Source organism: Dermacentor albipictus, chromosome 8 (assembly GCF_038994185.2).
Source record: "Dermacentor albipictus isolate Rhodes 1998 colony chromosome 8, USDA_Dalb.pri_finalv2, whole genome shotgun sequence".
In the NCBI taxonomy this organism is placed as follows: Eukaryota; Metazoa; Arthropoda; class Arachnida; order Ixodida; family Ixodidae; genus Dermacentor; species Dermacentor albipictus.
Genome location: NC_091828.1, coordinates 19,089,309 through 19,111,149, shown reverse-complemented (window position 1 = coordinate 19,111,149; position 21,841 = coordinate 19,089,309). Strand labels below are relative to the sequence as shown.

The 21,841-nt window shown below is 46.3% G+C and overlaps 1 protein-coding gene across 4 annotated transcripts in view; it reads right to left on the bottom strand.

Moving 5' to 3' along the window:
• Positions 1–402: 402 nt before the first annotated feature.
• The window catches only part of LOC135919576 (homeobox protein Hox-C4-like), a 95,493-nt gene continuing 74,054 nt past the window's right edge, over positions 403–21,841 (bottom strand). For all 4 annotated transcript variants that reach the window (XM_070523102.1, XM_070523105.1, XM_070523103.1 and 1 more), the window contains 3 exons: positions 11,193–11,310; positions 8,226–8,386; positions 403–1,072 (listed from right to left, as the gene is read on the bottom strand). In XM_070523102.1, coding sequence (XP_070379203.1) covers positions 890–1,072; positions 8,226–8,386; positions 11,193–11,310 — 462 coding nt within the window. In that variant the 3' untranslated portion in view covers positions 403–889. The remainder of the gene's footprint in view (positions 1,073–8,225; positions 8,387–11,192; positions 11,311–21,841) is intronic.

Sequence of the window (21,841 nt, the reverse complement as noted above, 5' to 3'; positions counted from 1 at the left end):
GTAAGCTTTTTATTGGTAGAATTAATGTGATTTACGTATTTGGTTGTCATTACTCTAGCCTAGTGCACGTATACCCTTTACGGCACGCGCACGACGTTTCACGTACCCCGCTGTCGCGGGGTCCTCGATACAGCCCATCCAATGTTTTGACAACAAAACAGATGCTGCACTAACACGTACGTATGGAACCTTCGTAGATTATTGGTTTCGCTGAGGGCGTTTGCACTAGTTGCTAATGCGCTCATGGGTGTGTCTGTGTGTGTGTGCCTCTGTAACTGTCCATGTTTGCTATCCCGTACCCCGCAGTTTACAACAAGATTCCATCAGCACATTAGAAAAATAACCTTAGCGCTAAATTGTCATGCTCTTAGCTCTTGAACTATTTTACATTTGACCCAGCTGTAATGGCATATTTCGATGTATTTATTTTGCATATATGGATTCTGGATATAAGCACGTTTTCTCCCAGTTCCACATAGTTTCAGAGTTGTGCGTAGCGGTCCGATTCTGATAGTGTCGTATATCGAGCAGAGAGAAAAAGAAAGCGAAGAGTGCAAAGGCTGGAACGTCAACCGGACGGCTGTCCGATTTTTTACCCTGCACTCGTGGTAAAGGAAATTATGTTAGAGGAAAAGAGGGAGAAATTGAACACTGCTGGCATGCTGGATGTTGTACATGAAGACCGTAAACTGTCCGTCTAGCCTAGTGAACTTGTAAACTACACCAGTTCACAAATAGTCTTTTGCACCATGGATGGATGTGGCCATGGTCCTAGTATCTTTGAATCAGAAGTACGTCTCGAGTACAGCTGGCTTAAGTTCTCTGAAAGAAAACGCGATATACATCGCAGTGACGCAGAAAAAATAATAAGGTGTAAATAGTCCTGTAATTAGTTGAAGCAGTTGGGTTCGGAGGCTTCAGCACAGCCCGCTGGGATGATTTTCTTTTGATCTGTGTCAGCCTGCAGAAGAAAAGGACTCTTCGGTACAGACGGACTAGGCGCCCACTCCGCCTTTAGTGCGGTCCGGCTGCGCTTGCACTTCATGCGCCGGTTCTGGAACCATATCTTGACCTGCGTAAGAGAGAATGACCTTTGGCTTCTGGAGAATGATAATCCATTTATTTGGTGGCTTTGCTGTTTCAATAATTCTTTTTATAAAGTGGGGTTTTACGTCTCAAAATGAAATTATGATGAGACAGGCCGTAGTGGGTGACTCCGGAATAATTTTGACCGCTTGGCTTGGGATTATTTACTTTTGCGCACAAGCTATAAAGTTTTTGCGAGGCTGAAAAAATGTCCAGAAAGAGATGGAGTGGACGTTGTTTTTTTCCGCCCCAAAAAGACTTTCTAGCTGGTGCGCGGAAGTTAACAATCCCAAGCAGAAACGCAATGCTTCTGATGCAATCCATCGCGAACAGTTTGTTGTGCCATGTATGGAAGGCGTAGTTTACTGCATTGCATTGTCAAGCGGGAAAGAATACTCGGGACAAACTGGCACATGTCTCTACAGTAGCTTACGACAGCACTCAAACAATGTTGATAAACTGGCTGTAACCGGTGGTGTAGCTGCTCACTGCATGCGTTTTGGCTGCAAACCTTTGTTTAAAAAGACAAGAGTGATGGCCATAGATTCTGATAAACTTGAGAAGGGAAATCGTAGAGGCATTCGAAATGAACAGAAACAAAGATTGCTTGAGCGGCCCATCTCTTGCGTTGTCAGAGGAGGAGAGACTGTTCTTGTCACTGCTTGTAACGCTGTTAAGCGATCTGTCAGGCTGTGGTTACGCTACACTTCCTTTCCGTCTTTTATTGTACGGTGCTATATATACTGTGACAATGCCATTAAGCATAACTTGTTAGTAGCGCTGCGTCCTGTGTGCCTTATCTCACGTCGTGCGTTTGTTTGCGCTGAAAACTATCAACATGCAATACCGACTAGCCCACAAGCCTGTTTTCTTGAACATGTAAGTCAGTCGTATCTGACGTGTATTTGGGAATATAGTGTTCTTGTATTCTCCATAAAACCATTGTTTTTTCCAACCGACCCTCTTTCATTGTTACGCCAGCAACGATACTGAAAGCTGCTTGTTGACTTGAGTACAACTTGCAAAGCAGTACTATCACATCTAAGGACTCATTAGTTCGTAAAAAAGATTAACTTTTTTTTTCTGTAGTTCTTCCAACTGTTGATTAGCCCCCGCTTATCATGAGGCGTACTGAAGTGACAGGCGGGACGCAGTTATTGCTTTGACATGGATCTTAATAACCGAGAATAACATGTTATCGGTAGTTATCAAAACCAGAATAATAAATACAGGATTACGTTGACGGTGTGAAAAATAACAGATCAGATGGGGGAAAATTGTACACGGACCTATGTAGATAAGCACAGGCAATAAGGGAGCACGTGTACTGTAACAAAATTGCACCTAAATACGTGTACAGCGTCGGCAAGATAGACATGTGGGGCCCTATAACGTAAAACTATTGCAATATGTTTTTATTCCAATCTCTTGACATCAGATCTGCGCAACAACCGACGCAAGCATCGGGCGATAACCTGCAATGTTGTTTGAAAAGCTCTATCAAACACGCTTGTCATTTGTAGGATGTAACTTTCCTATCCTTTCAAAGCGAATAGCATTGCCTACATTTAGCAGTTTTCGTATCTAATTGGCTGAGAAGAGGCGAGTATCACTCTCAAGTGGAGAGAGTTTCGATGGGGCCGAGCCAGCACAGTGAATGTAGATAACCGGATGAGGAGGGTGGTTCCGGTGTGTTCGATTGGTCCGCTTCCGCTTACTTAGCTTGCGATGGCTGGTCAAAAATTGCATCGGCGTGCAACGGAAGTTTACAAACGGCGCTAAAACGGATCCTTCGCAAAGAAGAGTTGGCAGAGTGATGTCGTATACCTGCCGATAGGTCTCGATAAGGTGATGCAGGTACGCAATTTTTGTTATACGCAAATAAATGTATGCTTCCCGGAGGCTCGGAGTAGTTAGTGCCACAGTGATCGGCGGACAACCATCTTCTGTTCCTTCAGAACGGGGCACTGTCCTGCTACTCAGAAAATATTTCAGTTTTGTTCAGCATAATGACGTGCTTTTAACGCGTACACATCACTTCGAGGCAGTGAGTTTTCGCGAGTTTGTGACGTTTCGTCACAGGCAGGTGAAGTGGGAACAGTCCGAGAGCGTTTGACCAATAGCAATCGGTCAAACGACGCCTTTGTCGCTATTGGCGAAAAAAGGCGTCAAATCAGGAATTATTATTTTTCTTTTGTTCGGTCTAATGATGCATAATCTGTGTTCACATTTCACAAAAGATCGACTTTACGTTTAGTTTAAGCGGTTTTCATGACGTCGCATGACAGGAAGGCGGAGTGGGTAGAGGCTCGAAAATTTTTTGACCAATCCTGGAGGGCTGATTGCAGAATCCGAATAGAAAAGTTTGGAGTAGCTTTTTCGTTATAAAGCCCCAGACCAAGCTGGCGCGAGTCCTCTACTTATTCTTCCTATTACGCATGTGGCTCCTACCCACTATGGGGGATTGGGCAAAAAAAGAATTGTTCCCATTTCTAATGAATAAATTTCGAAATATCTAGGCGCTGTATAACGTAGAATTGTCTGTTCAAATAAAATCAGTAAAATTCCTTAAGCCGCGCTTCCACAGTCTAAACTTTTTTTTCTCAGCGCCAGCATCTTCCAGAACGCGTGTCCCCGTCTTGACTTCTTTCTTAGCGCTGGCTCGGGACGCCTGGTGGCAATACGCATAGATAGGCATCGTACACCGCCCAATGACCAATCGGGATAATGCTCCGTTTTGGCTGTGATCGAAGCGTCCATGCAACTAAGACTGCCCGAGGTGATCCCCTCGGTTGCAATCGCCACTGCTGCGAAAGTACACTGTAAACGAAAATAAACCCAGCTGAGAGTTTTTAGGAGGTGATGTGCCCTAAAACCTCCCCTCCTCAAATATTTACTCCGATGTATGGGAGCCAAACAGCGCCATTCCCTCGTTTCACTCCGCTGGCTAGCTGCGGGAGTATTAAGGCGACATGACGCGATTTTACTCCGCTTAAAAATCTTGTTCTCCCGTAAAACTCCGACAGGGAGTTTTAAAAAACTCCCCTCAGCCGATACAGGTTGGTCACGTGGCGCTTCCCATGAGGTTGTGCGCCTCGCCAGCGACCGGGTGCATTCGGCGGAGCGGGCAGTGCTCATGGCTGAAGGTTTGTTTACGTCTGTGAAGTGTCGTTCCGTGACAGCGTTTCGTTAATTTGTTTACCGTATCTCCTTCCAGAAAGTGTTATAGGCATGCCTGAAGCTCACTGTATCTCAGCTTCAAGTACATTAGCTGTGATCACTTTGCTGACAACGATGATTGCAAGAGCCAAGTTTTCAAGTGCGGAAAAAGGCTTAGGTATACCTCGAAGCTGCTCACTGGCTCGTGATGTCGGCTCACGTTCTGGCTGTGTTTTTCGTGCTGTGTCACGCTGTCTTGTGTTCCTCAGTACGTGAAATGCGACTTCTATGTCCTTTTGAGTACATGCTGACAACGTCCAGTGTAGTGTTTGAAAGGACCGCGTAGCAATGGCAACAGCAGCCACTGTTCGAGCGACGACATCCGTGCTAGTCGCGCATGAATGGCGTAACCCAAGTTCGTTGCGGTGCTGTGTTTCCAGTGAGAAAGACCGGAGTGCAAGCAACTGTTTTTATTTATCTGTGAACGGATATCCTCGCCCGAAGAAAAACGGTAGGACATAAGTATATATGCGTGCTGAAAATAAAGCTTCTTATTGAGCGATGTGAATCGAATTGTTATCGCGCATATAGGTTTTGGTCACGTCGTTGCTTCCGATATTGCATCAACATTACGCTCTATCCGAGACACTGATTTAGACGCATGCCTGCTGGCTCCGAGTTTAGGGATTCACTCGAGAGATCAGCGGTGTAGCTCCTTTTCGCAACCGAGACAGATTGCTTGGACACAGAGCAAGTAGTGCGGTGTATAAAATGTATGTCTGCGCATTTTTCGGTGTTGCGTCGGCTGCTGCGGGTCATGCTCACACGTAATAATTTCTTGCTACGCTACCACTATATCGCAAAAATTTAATTTTGCTATGCAGCACATGCACTTACATTTTTCTTGCTTACTGTAACTAACGCACTACTTTTTGGCCGCGAACGCCGGCAGTGCGCGAAGTCGCTTCAGCACTCACAGAATGGTATCATAATTTTGAAAAATAAAGCCATTAACTTTTTTTCTCTCACTGTTTTCAATTAACAGTTTTGTGTTGATTAAGGTATTCTGTTAATTTCAAAGAGGCAGATCTCGTATGAACGAGCATGTGAGTCGTAATTCTGAAAAGAGCACAGCTGCTCCCTAGGCGGTTTCGAGGCACACAGTATCGTGGCTATATATACTGGAACCGTTGCTTCTTGAGTATCGCGTGTACGTGTGATGTCTTTCAAGTTTCTGCATTGGGCGTTTCTGGAATGTTTATGTATGTCACGATATATGTGCTTTCATCGACTTGTTTCGTCGAATTTGACGCGGTCTCGTGTGCATATTTCGAAATTTGACCAGCAGCCTCTGCATGTAAACATGTTCGCGCAAACTCACGCGATGCCTGTTTTTATACTCCCGTTGCACCTCGAAAGAACTCTGTCAATTGCAAAGCAAAAAATAAAGAAAAGACGGGAAAAAACTCCCATAATTCCACGCAAAAATTCCGCTCGTACGGAGTAAAAATTCTACTCCGATCATACGGAGCATAATGAACTCCGAACCGGGGGGTCGCTAGAGGACAAGCAGTGTACTCCCACCTCGGAGTTATTTCCGTTTACAGTGTACACCTGCTTCAAATAAATGTTTGAATTTGCTCCCATATGCAAATAATGAGAATTATTAGTAAAGATAAAATAGTGCAGTCAAATTTAGCACCGCAGATAACACTGCGGGTATTACATAGGGATTCGTTAAAACAGCGTGTGAAAATGTCATTTTGGCATGAAACATAAGCAAAATAATAAACGCTTAAATAAGTGTGAATCCACTCTAGAACAGTAGACAACGACGAACAAAAGAAAAGTCAGGTAAGGAAACACGACAAAAGACTACGTGTTATCCATAATATGCATAAATTTTGGATAGAACAGTGCGCACAGTTGGGATTACTCGAGTCGAGGTATGTCAAATGCGTTTCCCCGGTACTTATTCAGTACGTATAAGGCACTTCAGAGCTGTAATATTTGTGCATGGTATTTGTGCAGAATGAGGTAATTTTCTCTACTCAGCGATTTTCACGTGATACATAGTAGGAGCTTTCCCGGCGAGCTTCCTCAATATACTTTCAATGCTCATTTCCTGTTTAGTTTCGTAAATAATATATCTACGCAATTCGTAGCTACAGACGTTTTCGATAGGTATATTGAACAAAAACAAGGTGAACCGAGGGGTTAATCATAACCATAGGAAGCAAACAGATAATGAATCAAGGAAAGCATAGGGGATATTATTTGTTGTTTTTCATTGAGGTGCAGAAATGAATAGGTAAAGCGAAATGAAAGCGGATGAAGCAGCAACTTGTTCCCGTTGAGAGCAAAACCCACATCCTGCGCATTACATGTGTGTTGCCCTAACAATTGCACCCCGGCTGCAGCTTCTCCCATTTTCTCATTATCGAGTATTTATATGCCTGTGTACAAGACATAACCGTAGAACTGTTATCCAGCGCTACTCATGGCCCTGGCGGCGGACGTGGAACATCCTTTTGACCAACAGTTTCACGTAGTACGTGAACTAAGGAGCAGGTAGCTGACCAAAAAGCCCTCCTATGCTAACTTGAGGCGTGAAGCCTGCCGGAGTCAAGTCCGTCGCTATGTAATGAACAACACGCAGACGCGAACGGAATGTCTCTTTCGAAAGCTTGTACACAGAATGCGTGAAGACCCTTAATTATTTTCACAGTGAAGCTGTATATGGCTACCGCGGCAGATTTTCTGCGTCCGTGCGTGTGCACCGTGGCATCGACGAAAAAAACTTTTCGCCTCCAGAGCTAGTGTAAAAGAGCGTCTAACTTTGTAGATTTAGTAGCATAAGTGCCCAAACCTATAACGGATGGCCCATTGTTCATCCTAGTGCGCTTGTCGCAAGTGTCAAGTCGAGTGATTGATGGCCCATTGTTCTTGGCGCAGCGCTTGTTTGCTGCTGCTAGGGGGCGCGCCGCTATAGAAGCCGCAGTGTAAAGTTCGTAATAAACGCACACCTACGTATCGTCCAATGTGTGTTCGCCTATAGAGTGACGTAAGTGTCGCCTAACGACCTCATCGGCAGTTGTTCTTGAGAGATTCCACGGGGCGGAGGCGTATCGTGCGCACGGAAGATGAGCAACATGTAGTAGAACGACGACACGCGCGACTGCAAGAATGGGCGCGTCAGATGCGGGAAGCCGCAAGGCCGGTCGTGCGTCCGTCGACGAGCCTGGCCCGTCGCGTAGGGGCGACCGACGACGACCCGCAGCATGCCCGCCAAGAACGACTAGCTTCGCTAGTCATCCTTCTTCCCAAAGTGGAAGCGTCGATGAATCTTTTTTTTTTTTGACCCAAGGCTATTAGGTTGTATTAGGGGAAATATTCGTAGCCCATACCAAGCCGCATTAGTTCAGCTGAGACGAAAAGCTGTCTTTATAAAGGCGGCATTCTATTGGGAGTAGAGGGAATCACTATGCGACTGAAATAAGCCTATTCTGGTTGATAGTCATGACAAATAGTCTGTGGTGTTATCCTATGACAAAGGTCAAGTAAATATGACACCTAGTGATTGAAACTGACTAGGAAGCCTGGTATTACCTACACCACTAACGTCGCCAAAATGAGCATCAGCTATAAAGTCTTAATTTTGCATGAAACACCATTGCTTTTTGTATAAACCTAATCAATTATTGAATTATTCGCGTTTGTTCAAGCATGAAGCTAGTGTAGGAACATATTTGCGATGTTAAGGACTTCAGCGCAGCTGTTTGCTGGAAATAATATTGCTACGCTATGGTGGACGGTTCACAGAAGTGAATGACTACGTTCGTCCGACCTTTGCCGGCTACGCATTGACGCCACAACCATGACACCTGACTTCGGCCTCTCGCGATCATCGCTCACAATGAGTAAGCTGGTCTCGCCGTAACAGTTTCATGGTCAAAGCTCGCTAGTCTAGGCCGACGCACCTGCCGTTCGGTGAGGTCCAGCGCCAGGGCAATCTCGTAGCGCCGCAGCCGGGTCAGGTAGTTGCGCTGCGAGAACTCCGCCTCGAGCGTCTCCACTTGGCTGCGGCTGAAGGCGGTGCGTTCTTTGCGCGGCTCCCCTCGACGCTCCGCTGGGCGACGGGCTGCGTGGTGGCACACACGGGGCCGAGAAGGGCCGCGTGACGCTCATCTTACTTGAGTGCACGCCGCCGTTGTCACGCAAATCATGGCTCATTCTTAGCTTTTAGACACGTGATTTGGTGGCATCGGTACCCTTTGGAACTTCATGTATTAGGCCCCGAGTCCTTCCATTTGTTTGTTATCAATTTGTTATGAATTTGTTATCGTACTGAGCTTTCTGTGAACATTATACTGCGGCGTAAAGAGAACCAAAGGGCCAGATTTTAAACCAGAGTATTCCCGGCGTGTGTCGTGGGTCTCGTAACCCGTTGGTCTCATAAACAAGCGAAATATAGGTTCCAACAAAGCGGCCTATAAACACCTAGTGTTGACCTATAAAGAAATGCTGGTGAGCGTAGCTCTATCGCCCCAGCATTACACTTCACTATAATCTCTACCACGGCACAAGATTTCTACACGGTACGTCGATTTATAAGAATGACTAATCCATATATATACCTCCTAATGATACTGCCATTGTATTCAACGGCTTTCTTGAGCTTTATAAATTTCGTCGTTTGGCATTCTTGGCAAATGCTGCAAATTGCGTTGCTCCCTCTGTGTCACAAGGGGGCATGAAATAATAGTTATATTTAAATATATTTTGTACTCTGAGCTTGCACCTCCCACCACCATTGTTCTTTCGATATGCATCATTGGTCGCTTTTGTTTTTGCGGCAGCACCGCATCAATGTTATACGCTGAGCGTCCACATGATTTGGTGTTAAGACTGCGCCATAATTTTTGAACGGTCTAGTGCGCAAACAAACACTCTATTATGACCGGCAGTGGCCTGTGTGGTGCCTAATATTACCATTGCATGCACGCAATGACAAAAAGACGGCACTTGTACACATCGCATTTAACTGTATTAATCGCTCAAATATAACTTCGCTTTGCATATATTTCAGCACATGTGTTCAATCTGCATAATTTTATTTTATTTCTGTATTTCTATTCCGTAGCCTGTAGGTAAAATACACTTCATTTTCCTGGCATCATGGCCGGTTGCCTTTATATCGTTTTAACTAACAAAATATCTAGCCCCACAGTTGCCCCTATTTTTCCTCATGATAGCGTAACAAGGGCTTCCACAGTGGCAGCCTTGATGCCACCATGCAAGCATATACGATAGTGTAGTTTCATAGTCGGTAATTTAGTCCTAATATCACCTACCATCTGTCGCTTTCGATTTAAGAGATGCGCCACATCCGCCGCCATGCCTTTGAGTGCCGCTGGAGAACACATCCTGGGCCAATTCTAGTATACTTAAACAAATGCAAGTGGCATCGGGGACGGCCACCACCGCAGCTCAATCGTAGAGCATCTGACGTCTAATGCAGGAGAACGTGCGCTGAATCTTTCTTCCGGAACCACTCTAGACTTTGCCGATGGCGGCTGTCTTGCCGTGTAGCTCAAACAGGATATAAGGAGTCGCCGTATACGTATGCCCATTTGAACTACCCACTGGGGATGTCCCGCTGGCCGTTTCGGTTCTATTCAGAGAAGCCTCATAGCCATATCTACCGGGGGGAGTGGGGCTAGGGAGGCAAGGGGCGCACTAGCTAAATCTTCCTACTTCATAGTGTGACCCCACAAGTGACGCTTTCCTTTACTACGCATATTCCTGCTTGTACAGCGGCGATTGTCTTTTGTGCCTTCTCGGGACGCCCTGTAGCGGACGACGCACGGGAGTCGCCATACACGCTCTCGTTGGGGATAATGCATGGTGCTGGGCAATTCCCGCTCTAAGAACTGTTAGCTTGCGCAACTTTCATCATACCCAGCTTTTGGGACCGCTATATCCGTATTCTAAAACACAATGAGCTTCTTACATTCAATCTGCGGATGAGAATGAACACAAAGAGCGTCAAAAGGGATAACCTATAATGCAACGAATTCAATGAGACCATTGAATATCGTGCCCTATTCAGTAAAAGTCTTTGTACCTTAGAGGATCCAATGAGTCGGCATTGTACGGACAGGTTTTATTTTTTATGTATTACACGGAACTGACATTCGCTTGCTGGTTCTACGTTGCCCGTCAAAATGTTATGTTTCATTGCATCCTGAAAAGGAAACATTATCAGCCACCTAGCCGCATTGTAGCATGAAGCTACAATGGAAACCCGCACAACTTTTCGGGCAAGAATGTATCACAGTTTAAGGTAAATGGGTTCTTTTGTGGAGATAGAACTCGGAAGCTACCTTTCCGTGCCGATCACTTTACTGTCTATGCTAAAAAGTGGGGCTAGTAGCAGCGCCAGGTCAAGTTAAGCGACAACTCGAAACGCAGGGACAGCGAACGTGGCAAGGGAGTTCGGCGAAAGTTCGCATGGTGTAGGAGGTTTAATGAAAAAGAACTCTTATATCCACACAATATTCTGCTATACTGAACATGCAGAAGCATGTCGAATATAGCACACGAAGGAAAAAGAGTTAGTACAACAAATATTGCAGCATATAGTACCCATACAAACGTAATCCGATTTCTCATGGCTGCACTCTTCTTTGAATAGATAAACCTAATTTCGAATAACCAAAAAGACAATGCTTTTCGGCATTAGTTCTGAAACATTGCTGGAGCTAATCCTGAAGACGGACAGTGAAGCACAAGGTAATAGACTCTTTGGCAGTATGAAGTTCGCAGAATAACGAGAAGAGTGCCAAGACCTCAGGGCACTGATGGCCGTCTTTTTGGTTGTGAAGGACCAGCGTTGTGAAGGACCAGACGAGGAAATTCGTGATTTATGGATATGCGGTGCTCACCTGCTGTGGCATCATGGGAGCAGGGCGCAGGATGAGTAAAAGCTGCTTCATCAGCGCTGTCCCTGCTGCAGCCAGAGTGCTCCAGAAAGAGGAACCCTGGAACCTCACCTTTCCAGTCCTGCGCGTAGAAACAAATACAAATACAATCCACTGCTGATACCTGGACAGACAGACAGATAGAAAAACTTTCTTCATAGCAAGTAAGTTTGGACTCCTCTGGGTCCCTGGACCACCGCACGGTCCCGCACTACGCCGAGGCGTTCGTGCTCCTTTTGTTTATGACGTCGGCAGCCCGAGCCACCGCAGTAAGCTGCAATGTCAGGTCCGTAGACGAGCGCAGGACCTCCCAGTCCTCCCAGCTTGAGATGGCGGGCTGTCCCTGCGGGGGAGGATCAGCAGGGCGGCAAAATGGATGTGGGAGAGTGTGGCGTGAGGGTCTCCGCATATGGAGCATGTAAGGGAGATTCCACAGTAGTGGGATAGCAGCTGAAGGGATGGGAGAGAGCGGGTCTGGAGGCGTCTCCAGAGGATCTGTTGGGAGTGGGTCAGGGAGGGTTGGGGAGGAGGGTAAGTCCGACAGTCCAAACAGGGTATTTGCGTGAGCTCCGCAAAGCTGTGCGCCCGCTCCCTCGAGAAACTCGGGTCGAGGCTGTCCTGAGACCGGCAAATTAAACCTCGGGCCAATTCATCGGCAGCCTCGTTTCCGGGATTCCCATAGTGAGCCGACACCCACCGGAGCTCTACCCTGCGTGTTAAATTCTGGATGGGGATGTTCAACAAGTACCAGACAGGGCTGTGAATCCTGCCTCTGGCAAAGTTGGACAAAGTGGTCTGTGAATCGCTAAAGATGTATTCGGCATCCGAAAGGGCAAGGGCTAAGGCGATGGTGGTCTCCTCTGCTTCCTCAGGCAACTGTAAGCAACTGCTACAGCTTCATGCGTTGTACATGCGGCGTTACCCAGTTGGCTTTCTCGTCTTGTCCGTAATACTTGTGGAGCGCATTTGCGCGAGCTACGCGGCGAGATATGTGATATTGGGGATGGACGTTTCGAGGAAGGGGTTTCACTACAAGGGGTGTATGAATGTGTCGACGAATGGCTATAAGGGTTGACTGATTAGCGGGTATGTTGATGCGAAGGGAGGTGAGGATATGGCGGCCAGTGGCGCTTGCGGCAAGTCTTAAGTACTGCGTCTGAAGGTGCGCCTCAACTAGTTCAGGAAGCGTGTTATGCATGCGTAGTGCAAGGAGTTTGGGTGTGCTAGTACTGCGAGGCAGGTTGAGGGCTGCCTTAGTTGCAAGGCGGATCATGTCGTTCACGCGCTCGGTTTCCGTGCAGTTCAGCTTGAGATATGAAGTGGCGTACAGAATTCGGCTAAGCGTAAAAGCATGTACAACTTTCATGTTGTCTGCTTCATTTAAAGCCTTGTGCAGGGAAGATATGCGGCGTAGAAGCTGCAACGCTGATTGCGTGGAGGCCTTGGGTGTATTAAGGTTATGGTCATTGCGCCCGGAATCCTGCAGGTAGAGGCCAAGGATGCGCAGGGTGGGAGTGATGGGGATAGGGGATCCTTGTAAAGTGATTGGGATGGGTGAGTTAACGGCAGATTTTGGTCTAATTAGGAGGAGCGCTGACTTAGAGGGGGAACACTCGAGTCCGATAGATGATACGTGAGCGGAGATCGTGTCGACTGCTAATTGTAGAGTTTCCTCAATTTCCCCGTCTGAGCCATGTGGTCATATCATTAGCGTACAGAGTATGTTTTAGGTGTGGAATGAGATTGAAGTTCTGGGCTAAGGGGATGAGAGCAATGTTAAATAGAAGGGGGGAGAGGACCGCGCCTTGCGGGGTTCCAAATTCGCCGAGTGTATAAGAGGGTGTGCTGAGCTGATCAATCTGCAAGGAGGCAGTGTGGCCAGAGAGGAAGGCGCGAACGCAGTTATAGGTCTTCGGGCCTATCTGTAGTTCCTGCAGTTCCCGTAAGATGGCAGCGTGTCGAATTCTGTCAAATGCCTTAATGAGGTCAACCGCTAGGATGGCTTTAGTAAGACGGGGGATGGTATCATCAAGCATATCCTGCGTAATTTGAAGTAGGGCATCCTGCGCAGATAGATGCGCACAAAAGCCCCCTATACTGTGGGGGAAAAGGTGATTTTCTTCCATGTACGTTTTCAGTCAGACAAGGATTATGTGCTCAAAGCTCTTGCCGAGACAAGATGTAAGAGAAATGGGGCGGATGTTCTCGAGGGTGATGGGCTTGTGGTGTTTTGGGTAATGCCTGGAAACGTCGAGCTCGTCGACGCTGCGACCAGTTTTCTTCAGTTCGTTTCACCCCCAGCTTTGGCCCCACTCTGACAGTGTGCTGGTTAATGACATATAGTATTAAAGTATCATAACGCTATTTATACAATTGGATGTCCAGTGTGAGGTGGTGCTGATGTGGTCCTTTAACATATGGAGTCCCCCAGGCCAACGTACTTGGTCCCATACATTATTAATGTTTATTAATAATCTACTCAAATGTGTTCTCATCAGGAATTCGATTATTCGCAGGTGATTGTGCTATATATCGCAGTATTATTAATGACGCTGACCGACTTTCCTTACAAACTGATCTTGATGCGGTGACCGCTTGGTGCTCCTCGTGGTTAATATCGTTAATTCTTTAAAACTGATGGTAGCGCTAAAAAGGAACGGACACACGAAGAAAAGACGACACGACGACGAAGAAACGCTACTGACAACTGGTTTATTTTTCGCGAGAATTCTATATTTAAAAGAATCACAACACATGCGCACAACCGAACTACACCAGCCTTCTTTATCGCCATATCAAAAACAATGTCATGCACGCGAAGCGAGATGATAAAACTCCCGAACAGCAAGAAGTGAACACATGACCAATTGAAGAAAAGCCATATCGTTACGGTTTTTTAAATTTCCCCAGAAGTGTGCGCTCAGCCGAGTACAAATTAATTGAAGCATCGCTGATGCAAAGACCCGCCTTTTCTTGTATGTGGAAAGCTTCCAGCAAAACTCTAGCTTTTGCACTTGCACTTCTGCCCAGAACCTTTGCTTCTTTAAACCGTGGCACGCACTCGCAAACTATCACATGCGAAACTAAATTCGTTTAACTAAAAAGTTTTTAGGTATGTCGACGATTTTCTGATCTTTTTAAAAGATCGCAATGACATTTCTTTTGAAGAGTCTGTACAACAGGTCTTTATTACCTTTAATGACCATGGTAAAGGCCTGGCTTTTACCCATGAACTTCCGCAAAATAGCGAGATACGTTTTTTAGACCTCAGGCTGAGGATAACTAAGGGACACACCTGTTGGGGGTATTTCCCACGTGCAAAGAAAGAGCTTTTGCCCTATGAATCATCCCACTCAAAGACCGTGAAAAGAGCAATTGCATCGCTCTGCATGGAATCGGCGCTTCCAAAGTCGTGCCCGCACGAAATGCCTTTTAGTTTTGACCATCAGGTTCGCAGGCTATTGGCCGCAGGTTTCCCTTGCTCGGTCCTCGTAGCTGTCGCTGATACCCTCCTCAAGAAATTTGGGCCCCGACGAATGAAGGCTGCACCTGAACGCGTGAAGACCAAACCTGAGGTGATGCCTTACATTCATAAGGTTTTACACAACCTCAAAAAGGTGGCCAGCAGGCACAACGTGCCGCTTGTTTTTTCTGCGCCAAACAAGTTGGCGGGGCTGTGCCCCCGCATCTGCGGTGAAGGTCAGCGCGGTTGCAAAAAGTAGCATGAAGATGTCTTCGTCAGGTGTGCCCTAGGAGTGGTATACCTTATTCCCCTGTCCTGCGGCAAGTGCTATATCGGGCAGACGGGGCGTTGCCTGAATTACCGCTTAAGGGAACACTCTCAAAACATAACAAAACAAGACAAACTTGCGAATTTAGTTTCGCATGTGATAGTTTGCGGGTGCGTGCCACGGTTTAATGAAGCAAAGGTTCTGGGCAGAAGTGCAAGTGCAAAAGCTAGAGTTTTGCTGGAAGCTTTCCACATACAAGAAAAGGCGGCTCTTTGCATCAGCGATGCTTCAATTAATTTGTACTCGGCTGAGCGCACACTTCTGGGGAAATTTAAAAAACCGTAACGGTATGGCTTTTCTTCAATTGGTCATGTGTTCACTTCTTGCTGCTCGGGAGTTTTATCATCTCGCTTCGCGTGCATGACATTGTTTTTGATATGGCGATAAAGAAGGCTGGTGTAGTTCGGTTGTGCGCATGTGTTGTGATTCTTTTAAATATAGAATTCTTGCGAAAAATAAACCAGTTGTCAGTAGCGTTTCTTCGTCGTCGTGTCGTCTTTTCTTCGTGTGTCCGTTCCTTTTTAGCGCTACCATCAGTTTTAAAGAATGCATCACCAACTAGCCCAGCACCAAGTTTTATTGAAATATCGTTAAGTACGTCCAAAACCAAGCTAATGCGATTTACCAACCATTCCATTTGACTTCCCACGCCTACTTTCTCAATAATGCTATCGCAGAACTTGCGCCAACTTACAAGTATCTGGGCCTTTATCTTCAGTCTGACTTAACTTGGCATTGCCATATTAACACCGTCTTAGCATCGGTTAACCGAACACTCGGTCTTCTTCAGCGTAACCTTAAGCACGCACTTTCACACTTAAAAAAACTTGCTTATATCACACTGATCCGCCCAAAAATTGAATGTGCTTCTGCATATGGGATCCCAGTCAAGCATAATAATCAACAACATTGAATCTCTGCAAAACCGTGTTGTTCACTTCATCTTTTCCAATTATTCACACTTCACCAGCGTCACATCGTTAAAACAACGTGCCGAGTTGGAATCACTATCACGTCGACGCCAGTTTGCTCGCCTAACCTTATTTCATAAATTTCATCACCGTTCTACGCCTCACGAAGACTTTTCACCACCCCCTGCAGTCTTCCGGCGCCGCGACCACGCTAACAAAGTAAAACGCATAACGTGCCGCTCATCGCTCTTCGCAAAATCATTTATTCCTCGCACAATAATAGAATGGAATAACCTACCATCACGCATAGCTACTGACGTTAGCTTACCATCTTTCCAAACCTTGTTGCAAGAAAACGGTTAGCGGTAGCAGATTAGTTTTGACTTATTGTTATATGCACATATTAACATATTATGTAAAAAAGTTCTTGTGTTTTCATGACTTAGTGCATATACTCCTTTATTCATTCATTCATTCAGAAAACTTTATTAGTGTCCTGAAGCCCGGTCTTTTCTGACCGAGGCGGGCCGCGTCCACGCCGGCATCGCCAGGCCGAGCCTTATGGCGTCATCGTGGACCTTCTAGACAGCCCATAGTTGATCTTGATAAGAAAAGCTTGATATCATCTTGTGCCAGTAAAGCCATTTTTCTTCGGGGTCGGCGAGAGTCGCGGGACAGCCCGCCAGCATGTGTCTGATGTCAATGATGCCATCGCACACGTTACATTCTTTCCGAATTTCTCTTTCGGGGTGAATTTTATTTAAGAAATATGGAGTGGGGTACGTCCCGGTTTGCAGTAAACGTAGCGTGACTGCCTGAGCCCTGTTCAATCTTACGTGTGGCCGTGGGAATTGCCTACGCCCCAAGTAGTAATATTTAGTGATGTCGTTGTTCATATCTATTTATCTTATGTTCCTTGTGTGTGTGTGTGGGGGGGGGGGGGGGGGGGGGTAATTTCATGTAGTTTTATTTCTTGTGTATATTTCATCTTTGTGTCCCCCTTCCTAATACCCCCGCATAAGGGCCCTTAGGGGTAATTTAAATATATAAATAAATAAATAAAAAGTAAATTAGCTGGCACTGTGACATCATGCGGCGCTAACAGACGCTGCCACCAGTTTTCTTCCGTTCGTTTCACCCCCATCTTTGGCCGCACTCCGACATTGTACTGGTTAATGACAGATGTTATCAAGGTATCATAACGCTATTTATACAATTGGGTGTCCAGAGCCAGGTGGTGCTGAAGTATGTGCTGCGGTGCAGCACAAGCATTCTCCTCAAAAATTTCTGCCGGTGATTGAATGACAACGTGCCTGACCCGGACATCAAGGCTAAAAAGCGGAAGCTCCAAACTCTAACGAATAAATGTATAGAACGCCGGTGCGTGTAGAAAACACGTCTCTCTATTTTCTATTTCTCCCTAATTTTATTCAGAGTACTACACGCGCAGCCGAAAGAGAAAGTCGGCCAACCGCACAACTATTATGCAAACTTTTGCTGAAGCGTTCCTACGCTTCCGCTGGAGCCAGCCCCGTCTGGCACGGAGGCAGCCCCCCGCCCTTGAGCCAGTCTAGGTGGCGTTGCGCGGCGTCTGCCAGAGCGTGCGAGGAGGAGGCGGCATTCTTCAAAGCGTGTCGCTTACTTTAAGAAGTTTTAAGGGGTTTTAATCCGGCGAACGCGGTTCAATACCGCATGCGCGAGGGCAGAGGTACGCGGCCCCGATGCTTGGCCTCTCCTGCGGCGCGCGGAGCAGTGGGGTGAGGCGAAGGAAGACGGACGTTCTTCACCGGCGGCTGCTACGGTGCTTCGATTCCTCCTTGACCGCCTCTCCGTGCAGAGTGGAGACAATCGCGTCGTCTACTCCGGCATTAAGCTGCTTCACATGATGCGACTGGGGCGAAAAAAATCGTTCTGCGTCGCATGTCGCACAGCGATTTTCGCTGAAAGCTTTCACGTGCGTTTGCGGCAGCGCGATTTCCGTCGCAGCGATGCGCAAGGTTGCTGCCTGCATCGGTAAATAAAAACAACATAGAAACTAGTCAAATATTCGAATTTTCCTATTATCATTCGATAATAGAATAAGTACACCATTTTTAACGTTTAAAAGCGTGGAGACTTTACGACAGCTTGCAAATGCAGTAAGTGAGACGCTGCACAACACCGCAAGTATGAGCGTGCGGCTTGGGCGGTGTCGGTGGGGTGATTCCGTTTAAAATACTCTAGTTTTGTTGTTGCTATGGAAGCCGCAACTTTTTTCCTGGATGTGTATTTGCTTTTGCAGAAGAACGAGCTACTATTGAGTGTGCATGTATAGGCATCTGGCACAATTTATAGCGATGAAAAGTTGTCGACGTTGGCGATCAAGATACGTGCCTTATGTTGAAGCGGCGCCCTTTTCCCGACCTGGATAGCGTGCAGCTTCTCCTCTTAAAAGAATTGTGCTAGCGGAAGAAAAACAAAATGTTCATTAACCCACAAACGCTGGTGGGTACGCCCTATTAAACATAGCTAAAGGTGGCGCGCGACATTGCTCCAAAGAGCTACCAACGGGCGGTGAAACAGGAAAGTGACTATTTTGACGGCGCTTTGTTTCGTCACACATTGCCCCTCCCCCATCGCGCCGATCGCTGTGACTCAGCGACGGCGCGACCAACTTGTTGGAATCCAGTCGCGGAGAGCCCACGACGTCGCGGCGGTCGCTGAGCGACGGAATTCGTTGTGTCTCTGACTGAAACTCGCGCCATGTGAAATAGCCTATTGGGCACGCTAATCGAGGACGCCCCAGGGATGTGTTGCGGGTGCTCGTGCGTCTTGAAAACAGTCTGCGACGTGGCTACAAATGCGCGCCTGCGCGGGCCTCATCGTAGTGCACGTGGTGCCGGTAGCTTCGTAAGCGCTGTGGTTTCGACGTTGCATTCGCGCTGAAGCGAGACATGCATGCAGGTCAATTCGCTTGCTGCTCCCGCGATTCCTCGCTTTAGAATTTTCACAGCGAGTTTCAGCGCTCATCGAGCGAGATATGTTCATGTTTACCTATGCGAGCGTGACACCGTACTGGTTAATTTAGCTAAAACGCGTTAACGGGCCAGTTGGTTGGAATCCATGACAGAACGTGTAAGCGTGACTGAACAAAGACGCAGAAAGAAGCAGACACACAAAGACGGCGCTATATTTGTGCGTTTTTTCCTTTCTACGTCCTCGCTGAGTCACGCTTACACAATCTATCATTCTTAGTTTATTTAGTCAGCAATCGTCGAAAATCTGATCAGCGGGTCAAGCGCGTCAGCTTTTATAAATCAGTCATCAGATGTTCCAGAGTAATCGCTGGTGCCCACGTGTCTTCCAGAATGTTCTACACCATTCGCGTCGCACATACATGAAACCAGATTGCACAGGGTTCGGTGACAACTGACAGCAGATAGAACCATCGACAGAATTCGTGAAACTTCTGATACTGGCAGGCGCGTCCTGCGCTTTGCGAGAACATGTCTTAAGCGGTGAAACGTAGTCACTCGATAAAGATAAGCACGTGTCAATATCGGCTATTCCCATTTTTTCTCTTACCGACACCGCTATCTTCCTGTCTCTTAACGCCATGCCTGAGATTCTTCGTTCCATCGCTCTCTGCGCGGTCCCTACAGCGTTCTCGAGCTTCTTTGTTAACCTCCAAGTATCTACTCCATATCCTAGCACCGGTAGAATGCATTGATTGTATACCTTTCTTTTCAATGATAGTGGTAAGCTTCTTGTCAGGAACTGACAATGCCAGACGTATGCACTGCAACCCCTTTTTATTATTCCGCAAATTTCCTTCTCATGATCAGGATCCCCTATGAGTAATTGACTTAGGTAAACGAACTCCTTTACTGACTCTAGAGGCTGACTGGTGATCATGAACTCTTGTTCCCTTACCAGGCTATTGTTCATTATCTTTGACCTTCTGCATACTAATCTTTAACCCCACTCTTACACTTTCTCTGTTAAAGTCCTCAATCATTTGTTGTAACTCGTCCCCAGTGTTGCTGAACAAGACAATGTCATCTGCAAACGGAAGGTTGCTGGGATATTCGCCGTTGATCCTCACTCCTAAGCCTTCCCAGTTTAATAGCTTGAATACTTATTCCAGGCATTCAGTAAATACCATTGGGGAGATTGTGTCCCCTCACCTGAGTATTTCTTTATAGGTATGTTTGTTCTTTTCTTGTGGATACTTAAGGTGACTGTGGAGTCTTTGTAGATATTTTCCAAGATAATTACGTAAGCCTCCTGTACTCCTTGACTACGTAATGCCTCTACGACTGCTGGTATCTCTACTGAATCAAATGGCTTTTCGCAATTTAAGCAAGCCATATAGAGATGCTCATTACACTCTGCGGATTTCTCGATTACCAGATTGATAAAATGGATGTGATCCATTGTGCAGTATTCCTTCCTGAAGCCAGCCTGTTCTCTTATTTGACTGAAGTCAAGTGTTGCTTTTATTCTATTGGAAATTATCGTCATGAATATTTTATACAATACTGGAAGTAAGATAATGGGCCTATAATTTTCCAATTCTTTAACGTCTCCCTCTTTGTAGATTAGTATAATGTTGGCATTATTCCAGTTCTCTGGAACACTTGAATTCGTCAGACATTTTGTATAAAGGGCCGCAATCTTTTAAGCATGATATATTTTTCATATTTGATTAAATCGACTGCTATGCCATCTTTTCCTGCTGCTCTACCCCGGGCGATGTGTTGCAAGGCCCTTCTATTTTCATCGTATATTATAGAAGGAGCCTCTGTGTCCTGTTCATTAATGCTTCGAATGAAGGTAGCGTTGCTGCTCTGGCTACTGTGCAGGTCAGTATAGAATTATTCCGCTGCTTTTAGTGCATCTTCGAAATTGCTGATATTACCCTGCTTATGTTTCAGCGCATGGATCTTGGGCCGTCCTATGCCAAGTTTTATTCCCACTCATGTGGTGCTGCGGCCATTTTTTTCGGCTTCCTCAGACTTTCTCACGTTATAATTTCGAATATCCCTTACTTGTTCCTTGTTGATCATTTTTGACATTTCTCCTTATTCTATCGGATTTCTAGAGTAGGACACATTCATTCTTTGTCATTTCTTTATGAGCTCTTTCGTTACTTGGGAGAGCTAACCTGCTTGTTGCCTTGGTGCCTTACTTCCCACTTCAGCTGCTGCTTCTGAAGCCCAGCCTAGTTACGATTTCATTTATTACCTCTATGCCATCCTCATCTCGCTGTTCTAAAGCTGCATATATAGTGCGTTTAATGGTTTCGCGGGCTCACTTTCACGTTTTGTCCGCTCCGCGAGTATTGCCGACGTCACACGTCGGGATATCTGCGCATAGCACGTACATGCGTTACACGCTGCTTCTTCGCTCGTCTGTTACATTGGTTGTCTGCTCGCTTCTGAAGACAGAGGTGGTATGCGACAACGTCCCATTTTTACCAGCTACCCACCCAACTAATTTCCGTCAAGTTCCACCAAGATTCAGCGTTGGATTGGATGCCAGATGGAACAACTCGCTTAAATTGCGTCAGATAGTGCGTGCAACAGAGCCGGCGGCAAGCTGCTTATTCGCTGGTGCGACCGCCACGGCCGATGCGTTTCCGTCTATAGCTGAAAGAGAGAACTAAACCTTTATTTTCTGAAATGGTAATCCGAGTCAGAACCCTGTTCCCCATATAGTCGGGTAGAAGTTTAGGAAAAAGGGGAGGCCCCGCCCAGATGACGGAAGCGTGACAGCCGATCTTCTCCGCCACTAAAATAATTCCGCTCAAAAAATCGTGCTTCTGAAACGCCTAATTCTCAGTATCAGTAAATCCTTTTTATTTTGATGACTGGTTCAGTACAGCGTTCATGTGCTACAGCCCATGCCGGATAGCGAGAGAAAAATAACC